The sequence below is a fragment of the Monodon monoceros genome, unplaced genomic scaffold (genome assembly GCF_005190385.1).
Source record: "Monodon monoceros isolate NGI ecotype Baffin Bay Population unplaced genomic scaffold, NGI_Narwhal_1 Super_Scaffold_7, whole genome shotgun sequence".
Taxonomy (NCBI): domain Eukaryota; kingdom Metazoa; phylum Chordata; class Mammalia; order Artiodactyla; family Monodontidae; genus Monodon; species Monodon monoceros.
This window is the reverse complement of record NW_021703784.1, coordinates 58,128,364-58,146,769: the sequence shown is the minus strand read 5'-3', so window position 1 is coordinate 58,146,769 and position 18,406 is coordinate 58,128,364. Positions and strand designations below refer to the sequence as shown.

At 42.4% G+C, this 18,406-nt stretch overlaps 1 protein-coding gene across 4 annotated transcripts in view; it reads left to right on the top strand.

The window, feature by feature from the left end:
• Nucleotides 1-18,406, top strand: part of RNF121 (ring finger protein 121) — an 84,375-nt gene that overhangs the window by 53,003 nt on the left and 12,966 nt on the right. For all 4 annotated transcript variants that reach the window (XR_003791477.1, XR_003791478.1, XR_003791476.1 and 1 more), the window contains 3 exons: nt 7,097-7,251; nt 10,315-10,422; nt 13,208-13,328. Coding sequence is in view for 1 of the 4 variants with exons in the window: in XM_029208204.1 (XP_029064037.1) it covers nt 7,097-7,251; nt 10,315-10,422; nt 13,208-13,328 (384 nt within the window). In the remaining 3 variants the exon portion in view is untranslated. The remainder of the gene's footprint in view (nt 1-7,096; nt 7,252-10,314; nt 10,423-13,207; nt 13,329-18,406) is intronic.

Sequence of the window (18,406 nt, the reverse complement as noted above, 5' to 3'; positions counted from 1 at the left end):
TCCCCCCACAGCTTAGTGACTGATGCTGGGAGGCAGAACTTGGGAGACAGAAGATCTGGACTGGCAGCCTAGCCCAGGCCACACTTGCTGTTTGGCTTCTCTGTAGCTCAGTTTTCATCATCTATTCAGAGAATCTAATCTTACTTGCTCCTTAGCTCCCTCAGGGATGTTAGGGGAAGGAGTAAGTTTATGCCTGGAAAAGTATCCTATTTTTAAAGATCTCCAAGGAGAAGCTTTCATCATGTCTGTCTGTTACCAAATATAGTATCTTTTCAGACTCCTGTCCCCTGAACTGCTGTTTCCTCCTGGAATGGATGAGTGGCAAAATCTCCTACCTGGAAATCTTTAAAGTTCTATAGATTTTTCTCAGACCAAGACATTAAGAGGGTTACTAGAATGTGGCTAGAGAATGCTAAGATGGTAAAGGGCTGTAATCCACTTCTTAAGAGAAAGGAAAACTTTTCTCCTCAGAATATAATAAAAACTCCTAAGTGTGATCAGCCTCCTTTGAGCCTTGCCTGCCTCTTTAGGCTCATTTCTCACACCTCCCTCGGGTACTAGTTGTACTTTCTCAGGTATACCATGTCCCTGCATCATGATACCTTTCTCCACCTGCACCTATTGGACCATCAGGACGGAGATGGTAGGTTCCTTTCTTCAGGAAGCCTTGCTTGATTCCTCCACGTTGAGTGAAGCACCTCTACTCTACTTTCTTGGCTACCAGGGCCTACTCCATTATAGCACTTATCATTCTGGATTATAGTTATTTGTTTCTCCTCAGTGGACTTCTCCTTCTTGAGGCAGTTTTGTATTTTATCTTTGAATTCCCCAGTCCTTAGCCTGGTGTCCAGTAAATGTTTATTAAATGACTGCTTGAGTGACTCTTTTGCCTGGAGAGGAGAAGACCTGGAAAAAAAAAGACATAAAATTAGGAGAGTAAGCATAAGAAATAGGGAGTAAATTTACTCTGTGCTTCTCTGAAGGACAAGAGTTTGACCCAGAGGCAGAAGGGGGAGGCAAAGGCAGATTTTTTTTCAGGTCAGCACCAGGAAAGAACTATCTAGTGCATTTGTTATCATTGGAATGCCTGCTTCATGTGGTAAGGTTGACCATTTGCCAGGGGTGTGGTAGGAGGTAATTGCCAACCAAGTTTCTGCCCTGTAGAATATTCCAGCAATACGTGGGGTCTTACCAGGTCACAGAAACTGTGCTATTATATCTGCTTGCTGGGCCTCTGGATGATCTTCAGATAATAGCCATGCCTTCCTGTAGTTTTGTCCAGGCCTAATACGCCAGTGCCTTCAGCTATTCCTTATGTGATTTGGTTTCCAAACCCTTTGTAATCCTGGCTGCTCCGTTGTGGTCATGCTTATTCATCACTGTTCTTTCTACATTGTGGTCCTAATACCTGATCTCAGGGCCCAAGTTTGCTTTGACAGAGCAGAGAATGGTAGAGCTGCTGCCTCCTTCATTCTGGGTTTATTCTTAGTTAAACAGCGTAGTGTTGCCTTGGCTTTTTTGGTAATGGCCCTGTTGGCGTATATTCCCTGGCAAGTTGTAGTCAGGTGAAACCCCTAGATCTGTTTCACATGAGCTGCTGTTAAGCCACTCCTTCCCCAACCTATACTTGGGTAGTTGGTGAGGTTTCATTGTAAGGTTTTGGTTCTTCATTTCAGCTTCTCAGGTCACAGCATGTTAGAGCTAGAAGAACTCTAGGAATGAGCTTTATTCATTTTGGATCTTGTTTCTGTTTCCCATGTTCACTGCCTTGCTCCTCTCTCCTTCCCAAGCTTTGTACTATTCACAGTGTGGTAAGCAGATCCTTTGTATTTTCATCCAAATCATTCATGAAAATATTGACCAGAGCTGTAGAGCATATCCCAGACACCTGCTTCCAATTGATTTCTGTCCATTTATCAGCATTTTTTTCACGCTGATTCAAGCTGTGAGTCTCTGACTTTGTTCAGCTACCTGAGCTTGTCGTTTTCGTTTCACCCCCAGTATTCCTCTTCAGCCAAGCACGGTGGGTGGCCCTGCCCCCATAACGTAGGAAGATATAGAAGTGATGAGAATGCCGGAAGTCGGAAGTGCCAAGCATCAGCACACTAACAGGGGAGCTGGTGCCCAGAGAAGGATGTGATCTGAGAGCTCTTTTTTGACTTTTCGTGAATTACAGTTTCTGAGATGAAAGAAATCTAAAACAAAGACAGTCCATTTAAATTGGGCTAGCTCTTACTGTTAGCATCTAACATCATCATCTCAACTGTGTAGCCTTGTGGAGAGAGAAGTGGGATGTTGTTATTCTTATCTTCCAGATCAGAGAAGCTGGGATTGTTCCTCAGCAAATGTTTGCTGAATGAATCAGTGAGTGAGTTTCAGGCTAGTCTTCACTTCAGCTTCATATTTTCAGATTCAGGGAGAGAAGGATGAGTGGCTTACACACACACACACACACACACGCACGCACGTGCACATGCACGCGCACACGCCATAATGAAGCCTCCTTCAGAACCAGAGCTCTGCCATTTCCAGTCAGTCTCCCCTTGACAGCTCCTGACCACACTGCTACATCTCTCCTCTGAACTCCCATAGCAGTGCTTGATGCTTTGCATGGCTGCCCAATTCATGCATTTATGTCTCATCACCCCAAATTCTGGAAGAGAAGTTAGGGCCACGGCTTCCCATTATTTTGTGCCTTTCACAGCATCAAGTACAGGCACTTGGTTGAGCAAACTGTCGAACCAAATGTGTCGCCACCAGGTGGCACCAGAGTTCCTGCTATTGCTCTGAGAATCTTGAGTAACTTTCAGCCATTTATTGCCAAGCTAGCCATTAAAAATGCCTTCCTTAATGAGGAAGCTTCAATTTATTTATTAAGTAGAATGCCAATAAATACTACAGTAGACACAAGTAAATTAACCAGGCAAAATTGTAACTTACCATTTTCCCCATGGTAGACTATTGTGTTCACACAGCCCCTCTGCCTGCTGCATGTCAGGCACTGAGCTCTCACCCCAGCAGCTGCTTTCCAGGCTTTGAAGAGAATCTGACTTTCAAGCCTCCCTGGCACAGAGTGTCTCGATACCTGAAAATGGCTTCAAATCCTTGGTTTGGGTTTTTGGATCATTTATTTTTCCTGGAAAGGACAAATTAAACATTATAAAGAAATTGCTATAACCCCACCACCTTTAATATGTTGATTATTTTGGTTATTTCATTGCAGTCTTTGCTCCCTTATATATGTGGCTTTATTAATTTTTGATCGTGTGAAGCCATAATAAGAGCTCTCATTTACTTAATGCTTACTATGCAACTATGCTTGTTGTTTTATATACGTTGCTGCTATTGAAATATAAGAGCTATTATATTGAATCCTTAAATTATATTTATTATATTACTTATATTGAATGCTTGCCTTGTTGGGTACTGTTCTAAAAGTTTTCCATGCATTAACTCCCATGACCTATATAGCCTGATGAGAGTAGGTACTGTTTACCTCATTTACAGTTCAGAAAACAGGCTGTCAGAGTTAAGTGACTTGCCTAAGGTAACACAGTAAATAGCCGTATTGGGATTCATATCTAGAACTCTTTAATTCTAAAATTACTGTTCTTTTCACTATATTATCGCATTCTGCTTTGTTCATTTGCTCTTTAATGATGTCTGTTTGTACTTCTTCTTTAGAAAGGGTGTAAGGATTCATAGAATCATTAAAATATGGGTTTGATGTATGTTATTCTCCTGCTGCTAGACTGTTAGCTCCTTGAGGACAGGGACGAACTATAGAGGTCATGTTTATTTATTTCTGCATTCCTCTTCTCATGAAGTGCAAAGTAAGTACTTGGATGAATGAGTGAAGGCTGCCTTCACCCTTCCAGGGAGTCTGAGATACAGGGCTGCTTAACAGAACCTTAGCGTGCTAGAGCTTGAAGGAGTTCAAAAATCAAGTCAAACCCTTCCTTTAAGGAGGAAGGCCCTCCTTAGGGTTACCTACTGAGTTGGAGGCAGAACAGAACTAGAATCCAGGTTTGCTGGGCTTCTACTGGGCCATCTGGTTTCAAAGAGCCTAATCCTGTCCCTAAATCTCATTCCTTCCTTCCCTTTCCTACCCACCCCCCTCCTCTCTTATCTTTCATGATGTGTAAGTTGAGTAGCTTTACACCCTTAAAGTTTCAAGCCTGAACGTTACAAAATGAGGCAAGATTTTCCATTCATCTTACACCGATGCCCAGACTTACTCCTAATTATGTCTTTTTTCAACCCAGAATAGAATCCAGGTCCTCTGCCTCTCACCACACCCAAAATATGCAGAGCTGCAGCTCACATAGGGAAAATTATCTTGACTGGGTTCCCCCCCAAGAACATGCTATTGGTGATTGATGGGGAGTGGGAAAGAGGCTATTAGGGCAGGCTGGTGGGTTTTATGTAACAGCCAACTTTTTGGAAAACCTCAAAGGAGATAGGAATTCCTGTTCTTTCTCAGAGCGGACACATGTGACCAGGCCATGTGATTTAATTCTTCTCTAGTTTCTGGGCCTACTGTTTTGTAAACACCCCCATGAGCCTGTTAAAGCAAACAATGTGAAGGCTAAAGACCCTGCCTGTAGCCCTTCTTTCCATACCCACCTTCATCTACCCCCCTTTTAGTGTCATGATTCTGGTTGCCTTATCCCCTAGTTTAAATAATCTGCAGTTGTTTGTTGTGATGTCTTTTCCTGGTCTCCAAGTATCTCCTAGAATGTCACCTGGAACATTATTTGGGTAGCCGTTAGTACATCCTGGTGCTTTTCACACTTTTTTTTGTAAGGCCAGAATATTTTAGAATGCTTCATTCAGAGTCAACTGCAGGTTGTTGTACAGTGGAATTGGTACTGAGGCTACATTGTTCGCTGACCAGTGGGCACACAGCGCTGGAAGCTCTAAAGCAAAGTGGCTGCTTACCATTTTCTTCCACTGTCTCTCTCTTTTTTTTTAATATGTAAAATAACACTAAAAAACTAACGCTTTTTCTTGCCACAGAGCAGTCTGTGAGAGAGTAGTAGCTACAGACAGCTTAACACTAAAAAGATGCTTTAAGCTGCACTATCCAGTGTTGTAACCACCAGTCCCATGTGACAGCTGAACACTGGAAATGTGACTGGTCTCTTTTGAGATATACTGTAAATATAAAATAAACATCGGATTTTAAAGCTGTAGTACAAAAAAAAAGTAAAATATTTCATAGATAGTTTTATATTGACCACATCTTGAAACGGTAATATTTTAGATATATTGGGTTAAATAAAATATATTATTAAAATTAAGATCATCTGTTTCTTTTTACTTTTTTTTTAACATAGGTACTAGAAAACTTATTTATTTTTTTATAGTGGCTTTACCAGTTTATATTCCCACCAACAGTGTAGTAGGGTTCCCTTTTCTCCACACCCTCTCCATCATTTATTTCTTTTTTAACTTTATTTATTTATTTTTATACAGCAGGTTCTTACTAGTTATCTATTTTATACATATTAGTGTATATATGTCAATCTCCCAATTCATCCCACCACGACTCCCCGCCTCCTCCCTGCTTTCCCCCCTAGAAAACTTAAACTTACATATGAGACTCACATTATATTTGGACTGGGCAGCCTAGTCTAGAAATCCCCAAGAGTAAATAGTTTCTCAAAAGTTTTCTTTTCTGGGGGCTTCCCTGGTGGCGCAGTGGTTGAGAGTCCGCCTGCCGATGCAGGGGACATGGGTTCGTGCCCCGGTCCGGGAAGATCCCACATGCCGCGGAGCGGCTGGGCCCCGTGAGCCATGGCCACTGAGCCTGCGCGTCCGGAGCCTGTGCTCCGCGACGGGAGAGGCCACAACAGTGAGAGGCCCACGTACCAAAAAAAAAAAAAAAAAAAAAAGTTTTCTCTTCTGTGGAACTTTAGGAAACTAGCTAATATTTTCCTCTCTATAGCCACCCCCCCTTTTTTTAAAAAAAATTCTTTCATTTCATTTAATGATACCAAGAAGAAAGCCTCTATTAAGTGCTAATTATCTGTTTTTACACCTGCTATTCACCTGAGAAGAGTGACATCTAGTAAAAACTGGGTGGTTGCGGGAGGGAGTTAGGAGACATTGGGGAGCAGAAGACTCGTGATTGGTCCAAACTTCTGACTTAGAATTGTTTTATACATTTGGAACTCTGTAGCTAACAAGTCTGAGGTAAAGATATGAAGGAGGGAAAGTAAAATAGATGCTCTTTAAAACAAATGTGCTTCCCTCTTAGGGTTCTAGTCTTGCTTTCCCCTCATTTATCTAAATTCACCGAGGATCTGTCATGGGCCAGACAGTTTCCTAGCACAGAGGAATCAGATGAGTGTGGCCTTGTCACTGCTCTCAAGGAGGTTACAGTAAGCTAGAGAACGAATTCGAATCCAGTCTCATACTCTAGGTAAGCACTGTAATGATGGTAGAAAAGAAAATGCGTTTGGAGCAATAGGAAGTCATGATTTATTCTGCCTAGAAGGGAGACTGAAGGTTTTGTGTGTCTTGGATGTGATACCCTCAGGCCAAAAGACAGATGGGAAGGATAATTTTGCCCTGAGGGGAACAGCCTGACTACAGGCATGGGGAATGGTAGGAGGTGGTCCTTGAAGTAGTAGTTTGGGGCTCCATTGTGGGGGATTTGACTGCCTGTCTAAGGATGTTGGGTCTAAGCATGTTGAATCTTATCCTGTAGACTGGGGACCCTTAGAGGGTTCTAAGCAGGGGGATGACATACTTCAAGACTGTGTGCTCCTGGGAAGGATAGATTGGAGGGGGAGACGCTGAATGCAAGGAGACTTAACAAAGAGGTCATAGTCAGCCAGGTAAGGGGTAGCAAGGGCTCAAATGTAAAGGAAAGAATATGTACAATAAACAGTCGGGTGGGGGAGTAAAAGGTTGGTGTCAAGCACGGTCCCAGATTTCTAACTTGGGTCACTAGGATGTGCCTTTATCCAAAATTGGAAATGTAGGAGAGGATCAGGCTAAAATGGAACACACAAGATGCGCTCTGGATTTGCAGATAGAGCTGCAGAGGGAGCTGGCTAGAGCTGAAGTGCTTGTGTTTGTGTTTCAGATGGTGACCCTCTTTCAGATGTGGGTTGTTCCCCTCTATTTCACAGTAAAGCTGCACTGGTGGAGGTTCCTAGTGATCTGGATCTTGTTCTCTGCCGTCACAGCCTTTGTCACCTTCCGAGCCACCCGAAAACCACTAGTACAGACAACCCCAAGGTGAGAATTTAGGAGTGGGTAGTGGGAAGGAGCTAGGCTTCCTGAACTAACGGGTTGGGATGCACGGGAGGCTAGTGGGTTAGACTGAAAAAATTAGTTTTTGTCTGCCAAGATTACTTGGCACAAAGCCCCACCAAAACGAGCTGATTGGGAGACCTCCTGCCCCATTCACAGAATAAAAACCTCCAAGTCTTTCCCTATAGCTTACCTTACAGTTTACATCAAGGTCCGTTTATATTAAAAGCTAACAAAATAAGTAAGCAAATCCTGGTCATTGTGGTCTCATTATAACTGTCATTTTCTTCTGTAACCTCTTCTCTGATCTCTAAATTAGATTTTCTGTCACATTCTCTCCTAGTGCCCTGTAGTTTTCCTTCATAAAACTTATCGTAGTTTATAACTAAATATTATTTTGAGTGTCTGTCTCCCCCACTAAACTAACTATGAGATCAGGAACCACATCCATTTTGTTTGTCACTGTATATCCAGGCCCTACCACGGGGTCTGGCACATAGCCTATTGTCTGAATTTTTGTTGAGTGAATGAATCTCAGCAAATTTACAATTTTCCAGCAAACAATACTTCCTTCTTTGGTCACAAAGCAGCCCCTGCCTGTGTACATCTTTTTTCTTTTTTAATTAATTAATTAATTAATTAATTTATTTTTGGCTACATTGTGTCTTCGCTGCCGCGCGCGGGCTTTCTCTAGTTGCGGCGAGTGGGGGCTACTCTTCGTTGCGGTGGCTTCTCTTGTTGCGGAGCATGGGCTCTAGGCACGCGGGCTTCAGTAGTTGTGGCGCGTGGGCTCTGGAGCGCACACTCAGTAGTTGTGGCGCGCGGGCTTAGTTGCTCAGCGGCATGTGGGATCTTCCTGGACCAGGGCTGAAACGCATGTCCCCTGCATTGGCAGGCAGATGCTTAACCACTGCGCCACCAGGGAAGTCCCCTGTATAATTCTTTGTATTTCCAAATGCATTTCTCATTTGATCCTCCCAACCAGCTTGTGAGGTCATTTAATATCTATACTTGACAGAAAAAAAAAGAGATTTTCTCATTTATTCATTCATTCATTCAACAAGCACCTGCTATGTGTCAGGCCCTGTGCTGAGCACTGGGGATACAGAGCTGGAAAAGACGTGGTCCCTGTCCTCAAGGAGTACTTGGTTTAATGGAGGAAATGGACAAGAAAGCAGCTGTTTTAGTGCAGTTGGTAAGTACTGTGAGACACGTGTGTACAGGTTCAGGAGAGCCTAAGAGAAGAACCGGCCAGCCTCAAGAGTTGTGACTATCCGATCCAAAGTTTTCCAAGTTGCAACTTGCTCTTTTTCCCATGCCTCTTATGTTCCACCTTACTACAAACCTTTCTTTGGCTTTCTGAGTTTCATTCTACAAAGTAAAATTTATCTGCAAGGTGAGGTCAGTGATCTAGAAGCCCCTCTCTGGCTGTGGTAGTTTACATTAAAAGCCAGTATAGAATATTTCAGACTCTGGAGCCAGATGGATATGGATTGGAAACCCCAGCCCTGCCAGTTGTTAATTATATGACCCCTATGACTGCACGTTTCTCAGCCTTGAATTCTTTATCCCTAAAAATGTGATAATAATTGCTACCTCTGATAATAATTGCTACCTCATATAGGGTAAGAAAAAGTATAATAAAGCATGTTAAGAGTCATCGAGTAACATTTTCAACATCTAGCTAAAATGACTGAAAATGTGTCTATAACATGGGAGGTTTTTGATAACAGTAACAACTAGCATTTGATATTGCTTTACAATTTCAAAGTACTTTCATAAACACCCACTTATTTCATAAACACCCATTTATTCATGCAGCATTTATTGGGCATGTATTATATACACCAGGAAATTATATACACTATGTACAATCCAATGAGAAAGGTGGCAGGGGGTTCCTGTTTTAGAAATAAGTAAACTTGTCTCAGGTTGATATGACTTATCTGGGGTTACCCAGCTACTAAACCTCACTTAATCCAGGTTCCACCTAAAATGCCACATCCTTTCCACTGTGTCTCAGTCCCATCTGATCAGTACAAACCCTGGATAATGGAGCTCTCTGTGGTCTTTGAGGGCAGACACTGCAAGGTGTTCAGGTCCCTCCGCCAGCCTGAGAAGCCATCGCCCCTTGTTTAGCCACAGCAGGGAGGCCCAGGCAGGGACCTTGAGCATTCTCCCTGAGGCCCAGCAGGGTTGGCAGTAACCTACTCAGCTCTCAGGAGCCAGGCAGATTGCTAAGTTACTCCTTAGCTCTCCTCACAGGTAGAACAGTGGCTCCTGATATCAGGGACCTACCTCCATAACATTTAAAAGGCTCTGGTACATTCTGGGAACCATCTTTCCTCTCTGATCCTAGTTGCAGTCAATCAACCAGATTCCACACTGCTTTTCATTGGATCCTAGGGAGCATGGCTCCTCCTTCAGGAGAATCGCACAGCCCCATTCTACCGCACCCCGCCCCCATCACGCACACACATCCAATTCAAGGGTATTCGTTGAGTGCCTCCTTCCTTATCCCTTCTCCTTCAGGAAAAAAAATAAATTCAGAAGCAAACTCATTAGATATATTTCATTTTGTTATTAGCCTATGGGTAGGAGTGAAGCAGTATTCACATTAACCCTGCCCAGTTACAAAAGCCTGTAGCTAATTCTACCTTCTATTCATCTTCCCTTGAATCCTCTTTCCTGATAAGAATACCTGTTTCTTTCTGAGCACAGCTGTAGTTACTAATTTTCACTTCCTCATCCAACTAACCTGAATTTGAGATGACATACTTATCTGAGGTCAGCTGTGTACTTTCTTTGTTTGAGGTTGAAACTTCTCTTTTCTTCCCTTGGTCTGAGACCAGGAAAATACAAAGCACTAGCTCCCTGGTATGTGGAGGTGTTTCTGCAATTGAGGGAGTGACCAGCCTTGCTCAATAAAAGTCCTAAGCAAAGAGCCTGATGTCCCCATTGATGTGAGAGTAAGGGATTCTGGTGATCCAGAGGCTCTTAGGCCAGTCTTTCTGTGTCAGCTTTACTAATTTTTTCTCCTTTCTCCAGGTTGGTTTATAAGTGGTTCCTGCTGATCTATAAAATCAGCTATGCCACTGGCATCATTGGCTACATGGCTGTCATGTTTACCCTCTTTGGTCTTAACTTGTTATTCAAGTGAGTACCCTTTGCTTTTGTTTTTGCTAGTGTCTGGGCAGGAGGGACTGGTGAGATGTACCTTTGTTCCTGGGACAGGTCCTGAGTATGAACAAGGGGAATATGGCACCTAGGATAGGAGACTTGGCTTTGGAGGATGGGAGGATGGGTGGGCCTTCCATGATTTGTGCTGGCAAAGAGAAAGGAATGTCTGGATAATACAGAGTTAGAGTCTCAAATCATTGGTTGTACTTTCCAAGAATTTATATTTTAGTGGGAAAGTATAATAACAAAAGTAAGCATAATAATGATTATAGCCAGTTACTCATAACTCCATCACCCCAACAGAACCATTTTCCTCTTCCATGTGTGTATTGTTTACTGTAACATCCACTCTGAGTGGTCTTATGTTCAAGGAGAGTAGGAGTTGGCAAACTACATCCTGTGGGCCAAGTTGGCCTACCTTCTGCTTTTATAAAATAAAAATATTTTACTGGAACACTCATATTCATTTGTTTACACATTGTCTATGGCTGTTTTTGCAGTAAAACAGCAGAGTTGGATAATCGTGGCAGAGACTATATGGGCCACAAAACCTAAAATACTTACAATCTGGACCTTTACAGAAAAAGTTTGCCGACCCTGGACTAGACAGTTGAACTCATGGGACACAGCTGGCCACACCTGGCAACAGATCCACCTAGAAAGATACAAGACAGGAAATAGCAGGGCAGCGTCTGCAGGAGTCCTCACAATAGTCCCAGGGCTGAGATATGAGGGAGTGAGACCACACAGATGAGTGTGGGAGCCAGCCAGGCCCAGAAGACCTACTTCTCCAAGGAACACATCAGGTTTAAAACTCTCCCGGTCCAGATGCAGTGTTCTAATCGCAGGTCAGGTTTAATATATAAGCATTGCTACTTTGTGACACAGCTGACATTCCACCTTTAAGAGATTTCTCAGGAAACAGAGTTAACCTGTGGACTTTTAAGTCCTGCTCCGTTGTTGGTCACGTAGGTTGTTTTTTCAGTGCAGCGCTGTCACAGATAACATTGCAGAGTTGCTTCCTAAGGGTACATGACCAGGAGTGGAATTCTGGCTGTTGCTTCATATTGTCATAAGCTTTCCAAAAGGTCTGTATCAGCATACAGGTTTCCTCCACCCCCAGTTAAGGCAGAAGCCAAGTAATCCTGGACTCTGGGACTGGAGGGTACAGTGAGTAAGCAGGGCAGAAAAGGGTAGAAATGTGGTTTCCACAGCTGTAGGTTGTGGATTGGAACAATGCATTGAAGCTAGAGATTTAGGATTCAAATTTCAATTCATGACCACTGGCCTCTTCCCCAAACCAGGTATACTGTAGGCAGGAATCTCTGAAACTGAAAGGAATAAGTCCTACTTTATATAATGAGAGGACACCCATGGAATTCTTTCTTCCAGGGGTAGTACAGGCTGAAAGAATAAACAGGCTCCACAAATATTTACAGGAATTTATCAGTGTAGAGTCAACACATCTCATCAAAGAAAACCAAGGTACTTCCAGATATCTTCCTAACCTGGATGGTTAAAAAAAGTAAAAACCAAGATTCTCTATTATGTTTTAAAGGTATTTATTCTAGAATTACAGTTTCTTTTTTACTTTGATAAACTGTATAAGGAGGAAAACATAATTGAGAATCTTGACCATTTTTATGCTACTAATCAGGTTAATTGGTGTAAGATCATGACGTCTAGTTAGTAGGTTAAATGTTATAAGATTGGTGGGCAAATTCAACTTTCTAAGCTAAATGTAATTTACAACTTTAAGTGAACACGTACAATTCTTGGTACAAATGTTTTAACAAAGGTAGTTTTCTATAATAAACATTTAAAGACTCAAGTTTGCAAACTGTTGGTCCCTGGAATTACTAAAACAAACTTCCTAATATTATAGGCCTATTGTCCTTAGTAAGGAGACTTGGACCAAAATTTAACTTTGATGACATGATACAGAATATGTATAGATGCAAGTTAAAACTTTATGGTAACTGGTATGTGTATATTTACTAACTTTATCTTTGTTTTCTAAAGATGTGGTTGGCAAACTTCTTTATAAAGGGCCAAATAATAAATATTTTAGGCTTTGTGGGACAAAAGGCAAACTCTAGGATGGTATATAGGTACTTATATAACGAGAGAAAACTCCTCCCTTGCTCCACCCTGTTTGCCTGGGTGGCCTGTCTCAGATGGTGGACATACTTTGTGCCCACTTGCCATCATATGAAACATTCTTAGAAGGAGGGGCCTGATGGAGGTGGGTGACCCCTGGGATCATTTTCACTCTCTGCTCCAGTGACACCCAGATCCTGCTGTGCCCTTCCCTCCTTTTGAAGGGCTCAGCTATTTCAACTTGGGCAACTGGCTGGAGGTGAGGCAATTCAATAGTGAGTTGCTAACTTCCGGACTGAAAATTCCACTGCTTAGTGTGTAGCAGTTGCCAGTAGTGGAGTCCCCAACATATAGGTGCCAACTAGGGAGCTGCAAGCATGGTCATCAGTCAGAAGAGGCAGGCACTGGAAACAGAGTGGGGAAGTGAGCAGAAAGGGATACCCTGGCTTGGTCTTCACAGCTCCCAGTCCTAGGCTGTTCAGGTGGTGCCCACAGGTCATATACAGACAGGCAACAGGCTGGATTTGGTTTTAGTTTGCCAACACTTGCTCCAGCTATTAAAGCTTCCAGCTTTAGACACTGCCATTTGTGTCCCAGAGTAGTAATCCAAAGCAGTTGCATCTCAGGGCAGGCCTTACAGGCCATGCTGCTTCCCTTACAGGATCAAACCAGAAGATGCCATGGACTTTGGCATTTCTCTCCTCTTCTATGGCCTCTACTATGGTGTTCTTGAGCGGGACTTTGCAGAAATGTGTGCAGACTACATGGCATCTACCATAGGGGTGAGTTCACTTGGGCTCCTTAATACTGCCTCCTGCCACCTCCAAAGAGTTCAGGATAGCATCACTTGTTTGATGGAAGAGATAAGCCATACAAAATCCTTCAGGATGTGAGTGGTATGTATGGAGGTTCCTTCCTTAAAATTTGGAAAACCGATCTCAGATGTACCCTGGAATTTTTAACTCTAAGCTATTATAAGAATCACTTTACCCCAAAGGAAGTTAAGAGTCACTCAACAGATACTTATTTAATGCCTCTGTCTAGTGACAGAGATGGATATTAAAGTAATAAAAACACAAATAAATTATATATGATACTTTATGATATTATATTATTAAAATTATAACTTTAATAAATATTATGAAGGGGAGGTTCATGATACTATGAACAAATATAATCATGTCATTTGACCTAGTCTTGGGGCTCAAAGATGGCTTCCCTGAAGATGTAACTATTGAGCTGACCTGAACAATGAGTAGAGTTAACCAGATGAAGTGAAAAGTGAAATGTATACCAGGTAGAGGAAATAGCATGTGTAAGAGGCCTGTAGTGGGAGAAAGGGTGAGCATTTTAAGGAACTAGGCTCATGTGGTTGTAGGGCTGAATTATAGTGGAAGTGTATGGAGGAATAATCAAAGGCTAGGCTAGAAAAAGCCGTAGAGGCCAAATGAAAGATTGTGATTTTTATACTAAAAATACTAGGGGGCTAAGATAGAAAATGACATCATCAAATTTGCACTTTGAAAAGATCATTCTGGCTGCTTGGATAGAGAACAGATTGGAGAGGGGTCCACAGATCAGAGTGACCCACTTAGTCTTTAAGAGACAATTGCAGTAGTCTGGGCAAGATGAAGGTAGCTTGGATTAGGGTAGAGATGGTGAAAAGTGAGAGAAATGGACTATTGGAGAGGTATTCTGGAGGTAAGGTTGACAGGACTTGGATATAGATTAGTTCTGGAGACTGAAGGAAAAAACATGAAGGAAAGAAAGGTAGGTATCAAAGCTGACATTTCTAACTCAAGCAACTCCTTGGATCCTTCACTGAGATAGGAAATGCTGCAAGAGGACCAAGTGGAGACCATGCAGAGATTCTTCAAGCTTAAAATATAGGTAAAGTAACAGCCAGTGTAAGAAACCCAACTCAATATCCTTATATCTTTTTTTTTCAAAATGTCTGTTGTTTTGCTGTTTGTAAAAGTAATACATTCTTTTTGTAATTGTGTGAACAACACAGAAGTGCTTCCCATCTGAGTATCATCCTATTAGACCCAGCCATAAGAGGGAATATTTCCAAGTTTAATAGACATTTCCCCAGTTCTGTGCTGAAATAAGTGTGGTTCTGTCTGATGAGTGGGGACTGAAAGGCATTCAGAAGTTCTTGCTACTTCTGAGGTAGCAAGAGGTTTGGCAGGTTGGAGAGAAACCCTAGGAGAATGTCAGGGAAGCAGGTTCTCTTGGAGCATCCAGATACCAGTCCTAGCTTTTAGGCAGCAGATATCAGTGGAGACCAGTTGAGAAGTACATGAAAGCTTGGCACTGACTTCATATGAGGCACCTCAGGAACTCTTGCTGAGTCTGAGGCAGTTTTGCAGGTGGGGGCCTATTGGCTGTACGAATTTGTATGTCACTGCTACTGTGATCTCATTCATGCCACGGGCTGGTAGGCTTAGGGCAATTCACGTTAAGCAGGAGACTCAGCTATTATTCTTGGGTAACATTAATCAAGTACAGTTTTAGGTCTAGGACTTTGTTTCTCAGTATCCTGGGACTATTTTTATTTTTCCTGTAATGGATCAAATTGAAAACAGTGTATTGGGTCACTTTATAGACAGCCTATTAGATTCTTTTCTGAACAGCTGTCTTATGTTTTAGCAACATTTCACTGTCTCATCTATTTGTGTAGACTTCAGCTCTTCCTTTAACCAGTTCACTCCCCGAAGAGATTTCCAGACCCTAGATTGTCTAATTAGTAACTTCGCTTTCAACATCAGAGATTGTCTAATTAGTAACTTCGCTTTCAACAGCAGAGATTGTCTAATTACTAACTTCACTTTCAACAACAGCTGTTCACTGAGACTGCTTCTGTGGCACAGCCAGCTTTTCAGAGAATCCCTCTAGTGATTTCTTTTTCTTCTCGTTCTGTTTTTACAGGACCAATTCTCTGATTTTCCCAGGTTGTTAACAACTTTATCTCAAGGTTATTATCAGCTGCCAGTTTAAGCATAGCCTTTATTCCCTCAGGTGGGGCTCCCTCATAACCAATCTACAGAATCCCTTTCCTGAGCTCAGAATTGATCCACAAGTTAGCTTCTCCTCTGGGAGATAGAATTATTAAATTGGCCTCCCTAAGATGCAGTTTGAGCTGGGCCACTTTCCGTGCTCTTGGGAAGAATTATTGGGTGCTGCAGTGATTATAAGTGATAATCCCTCATAAGATAATTCCCTAATAATGATAAATTCCAGCTTCACCAAGAGACCTGGTGGGAGAATTTCTCGTTAGGGTGGAGAGTGCCTCAAACACTAGCTCCTGACCCCTCATACTCTCCTTCCTTTTATGGGATCTCACCCACCAGTGGTGGGATACCCCCACCACTCCACAATAACAGTCTGTCCCAAGGATAAACCCACATACCTCCCTGTACCTCTTAGCACAGAATCAAACAGTCACGTCGGACTTTATTAAAGGGTTGAGGATGAATAACAGGAAAATAAACTGTGAGTAGTTGAATGAGGTTGATCTGAGTTATCAGGCTGCCTGCTTTCCAGGGTTTTCAGACCCTGCCTCATCTAACTCTCAGCCTACCTCTGTATACTGGGTGTCATCTTAACACCCACCACCTAGAATCCACATCTGGACAGTACAGTCCTCCAGATGCCTAGACCTAAAGCCTGTGTTCCTGACAAAAATGATGCTGCCCCTCCCCTATACCACAGGGTATCTTACATGAGGATCTACCTCTTCCCTAGGTAATTGACATTGAGAATGGCTTTCCTTTTCAGAGGAGCCACTCTATCCAACTGTCTCTTTCAGAGGAGTCATTCTGAAAACTATCCAACAGAATGTGACCTTGCTGATCCTGACTATAGACAAGCAGTTTGCTGTTTCCCCAGGTTCCTGTCTTGGGGGTTCATAGGAAGACTAGGATAGCTTGTGATAGTACTGGGTGAGTCACCAGGAGTTAACGCATTTGTTGTTTTCCAATACTCTTAGCAAATATTGCTGAGACTTAGAGACAGGCCTTCTGCTAGGGCTCAGGATGCCAAGAGATTAGACCAGGCAGGAATATGGGAGAAGAGACTCCAACATGGGATAAAGGGATAGATTGCACCACCTTGGAGTGCTTTCCAACCCTGAGAAATCCAAGACTCTGTTATTTCTGCCCATGTCTTTGGTCAAGTGGGCCTTGGTCTGCTCAGGAACACCTGGGCCCCTGAGCCACAACAACCTGAATTTAAAGAATATTGCTGGCCTTGAAGCCAAAATCTGATCAGTGCTTTGGGGAGGGCAATTTGAGGAAGCCAGGAGACTCCAGCTTTCCACGCATTCATTGGCCAACTCATTATTTATTCAAGCAACAGTTATTTATCAACCATCTACAATGTACAGACTGTGACTGAGTGTAGCCCTTACTAGCACCACTGCCCACTTTCAGTAGCAGCCCTAGTTGTTTTTTTTTTTAATTGTGGTAAAATACACATAACATACCATCTTAACCATTTTAAAGTGTACAGTTCAGTAGCATTAATACATTTACATTGTTCTTCAACTGTCACCATGATCCATCCATAGAACTCTTCATTTTGCAAAACTGAAGCTTCATACCCATTAAACAATAATTCCCCAATCCCCACTCTCCCCAGCCCCTGGCAACAATCATTCTACTTTCTGTCTCTATGAATTTGACCACTCTAGGTGCTTCATATAAGTGGACTCATATACAGTATTTGTCTTTTGTGACTGGCTTATTTCGCTTAGCATAATGTCTTCAGGGTTTACCTATGTGTCATGTGTCAGAATTTCCTTCCTTTTTAAGGCTAAGTAATATTCCATTGTGTATATATACCACATTTTCAGTCCTGGTTATTTTTCGTAGTCTTTTGTATGTTCTGTGATCACAGCTTCTATCCCAGAGAGTCAAAGTTGATTTTGGAGCTGTTACCAGGTCAGAAACTAGGTCTGATTCATCTCTTGGTCTACCTCTGGGAGTAGTTTGACCTAAAAAGATCTGTAATTAATTAATTTCACAATTCCTAGAAATAAAACCATGATGTTTTATAATTGTATTAACAAGCATTCTCAATTCCTTTTACACCATTCTGCACTACTCTTTTTAGAGTAGAATAGCTCTTTGTTTTGCCTCACTTGGAGAAATTTGTAACTGTTTTGTTGAGTCAGGTCGATTCAAGGGAATCATGGATGGTGTCTGTGTTCTCCAGCTGGTTACTGTGAGGTCATAAGCTTGTGACAGCCAGACAGTCTAGTTTCCATTCACACCCAAAAATCATGTTGGGGTGGGGTGGAGGTGGGGGAGTGGGGGAGTGGGGGATTGTGAAATAAGCTTATTTCTGGGGCTTCCTCCTCCGCGAGAGTGATTGGGCAGGCAGGGTAGTAACACATTGTTTATGCTGCGTTGGGCCAGGTGTCCTGCCTCACATTTTCTATCTCCTGAGCAAATTGCTGTGCCCCAGATTTACTGCTTCCTGGATCCTCAGCAGCCCCAGATAATGTGAGGACAGGACTATCTGCTCATTCATCTGACTTGAAGTAGTAGAAAGAGCCAGGAGGTTAGAATCAGACAGACCTGGTTTCAAATTCTCCTCCACTTTTAATTATCTGTATACGCTTGAGCAAGTTGCTTTACCTCTCTGATCTTGTTTTCTTAGCTGTAATAATATTGCCAGCCTTATAGAATTGTGGTAAGGAACAAATGGGTTAATGTCAAGCACTTTGCAGAGTAGCTTGGCCCATGGCAAACACTCACATCATGATCATGATCATGATGATGACAGCGATGACGATAGCTACCATTTATTAAGTACCTACTGTACAGTCCTGCTCTGCTGTACGGCCATGTATTTT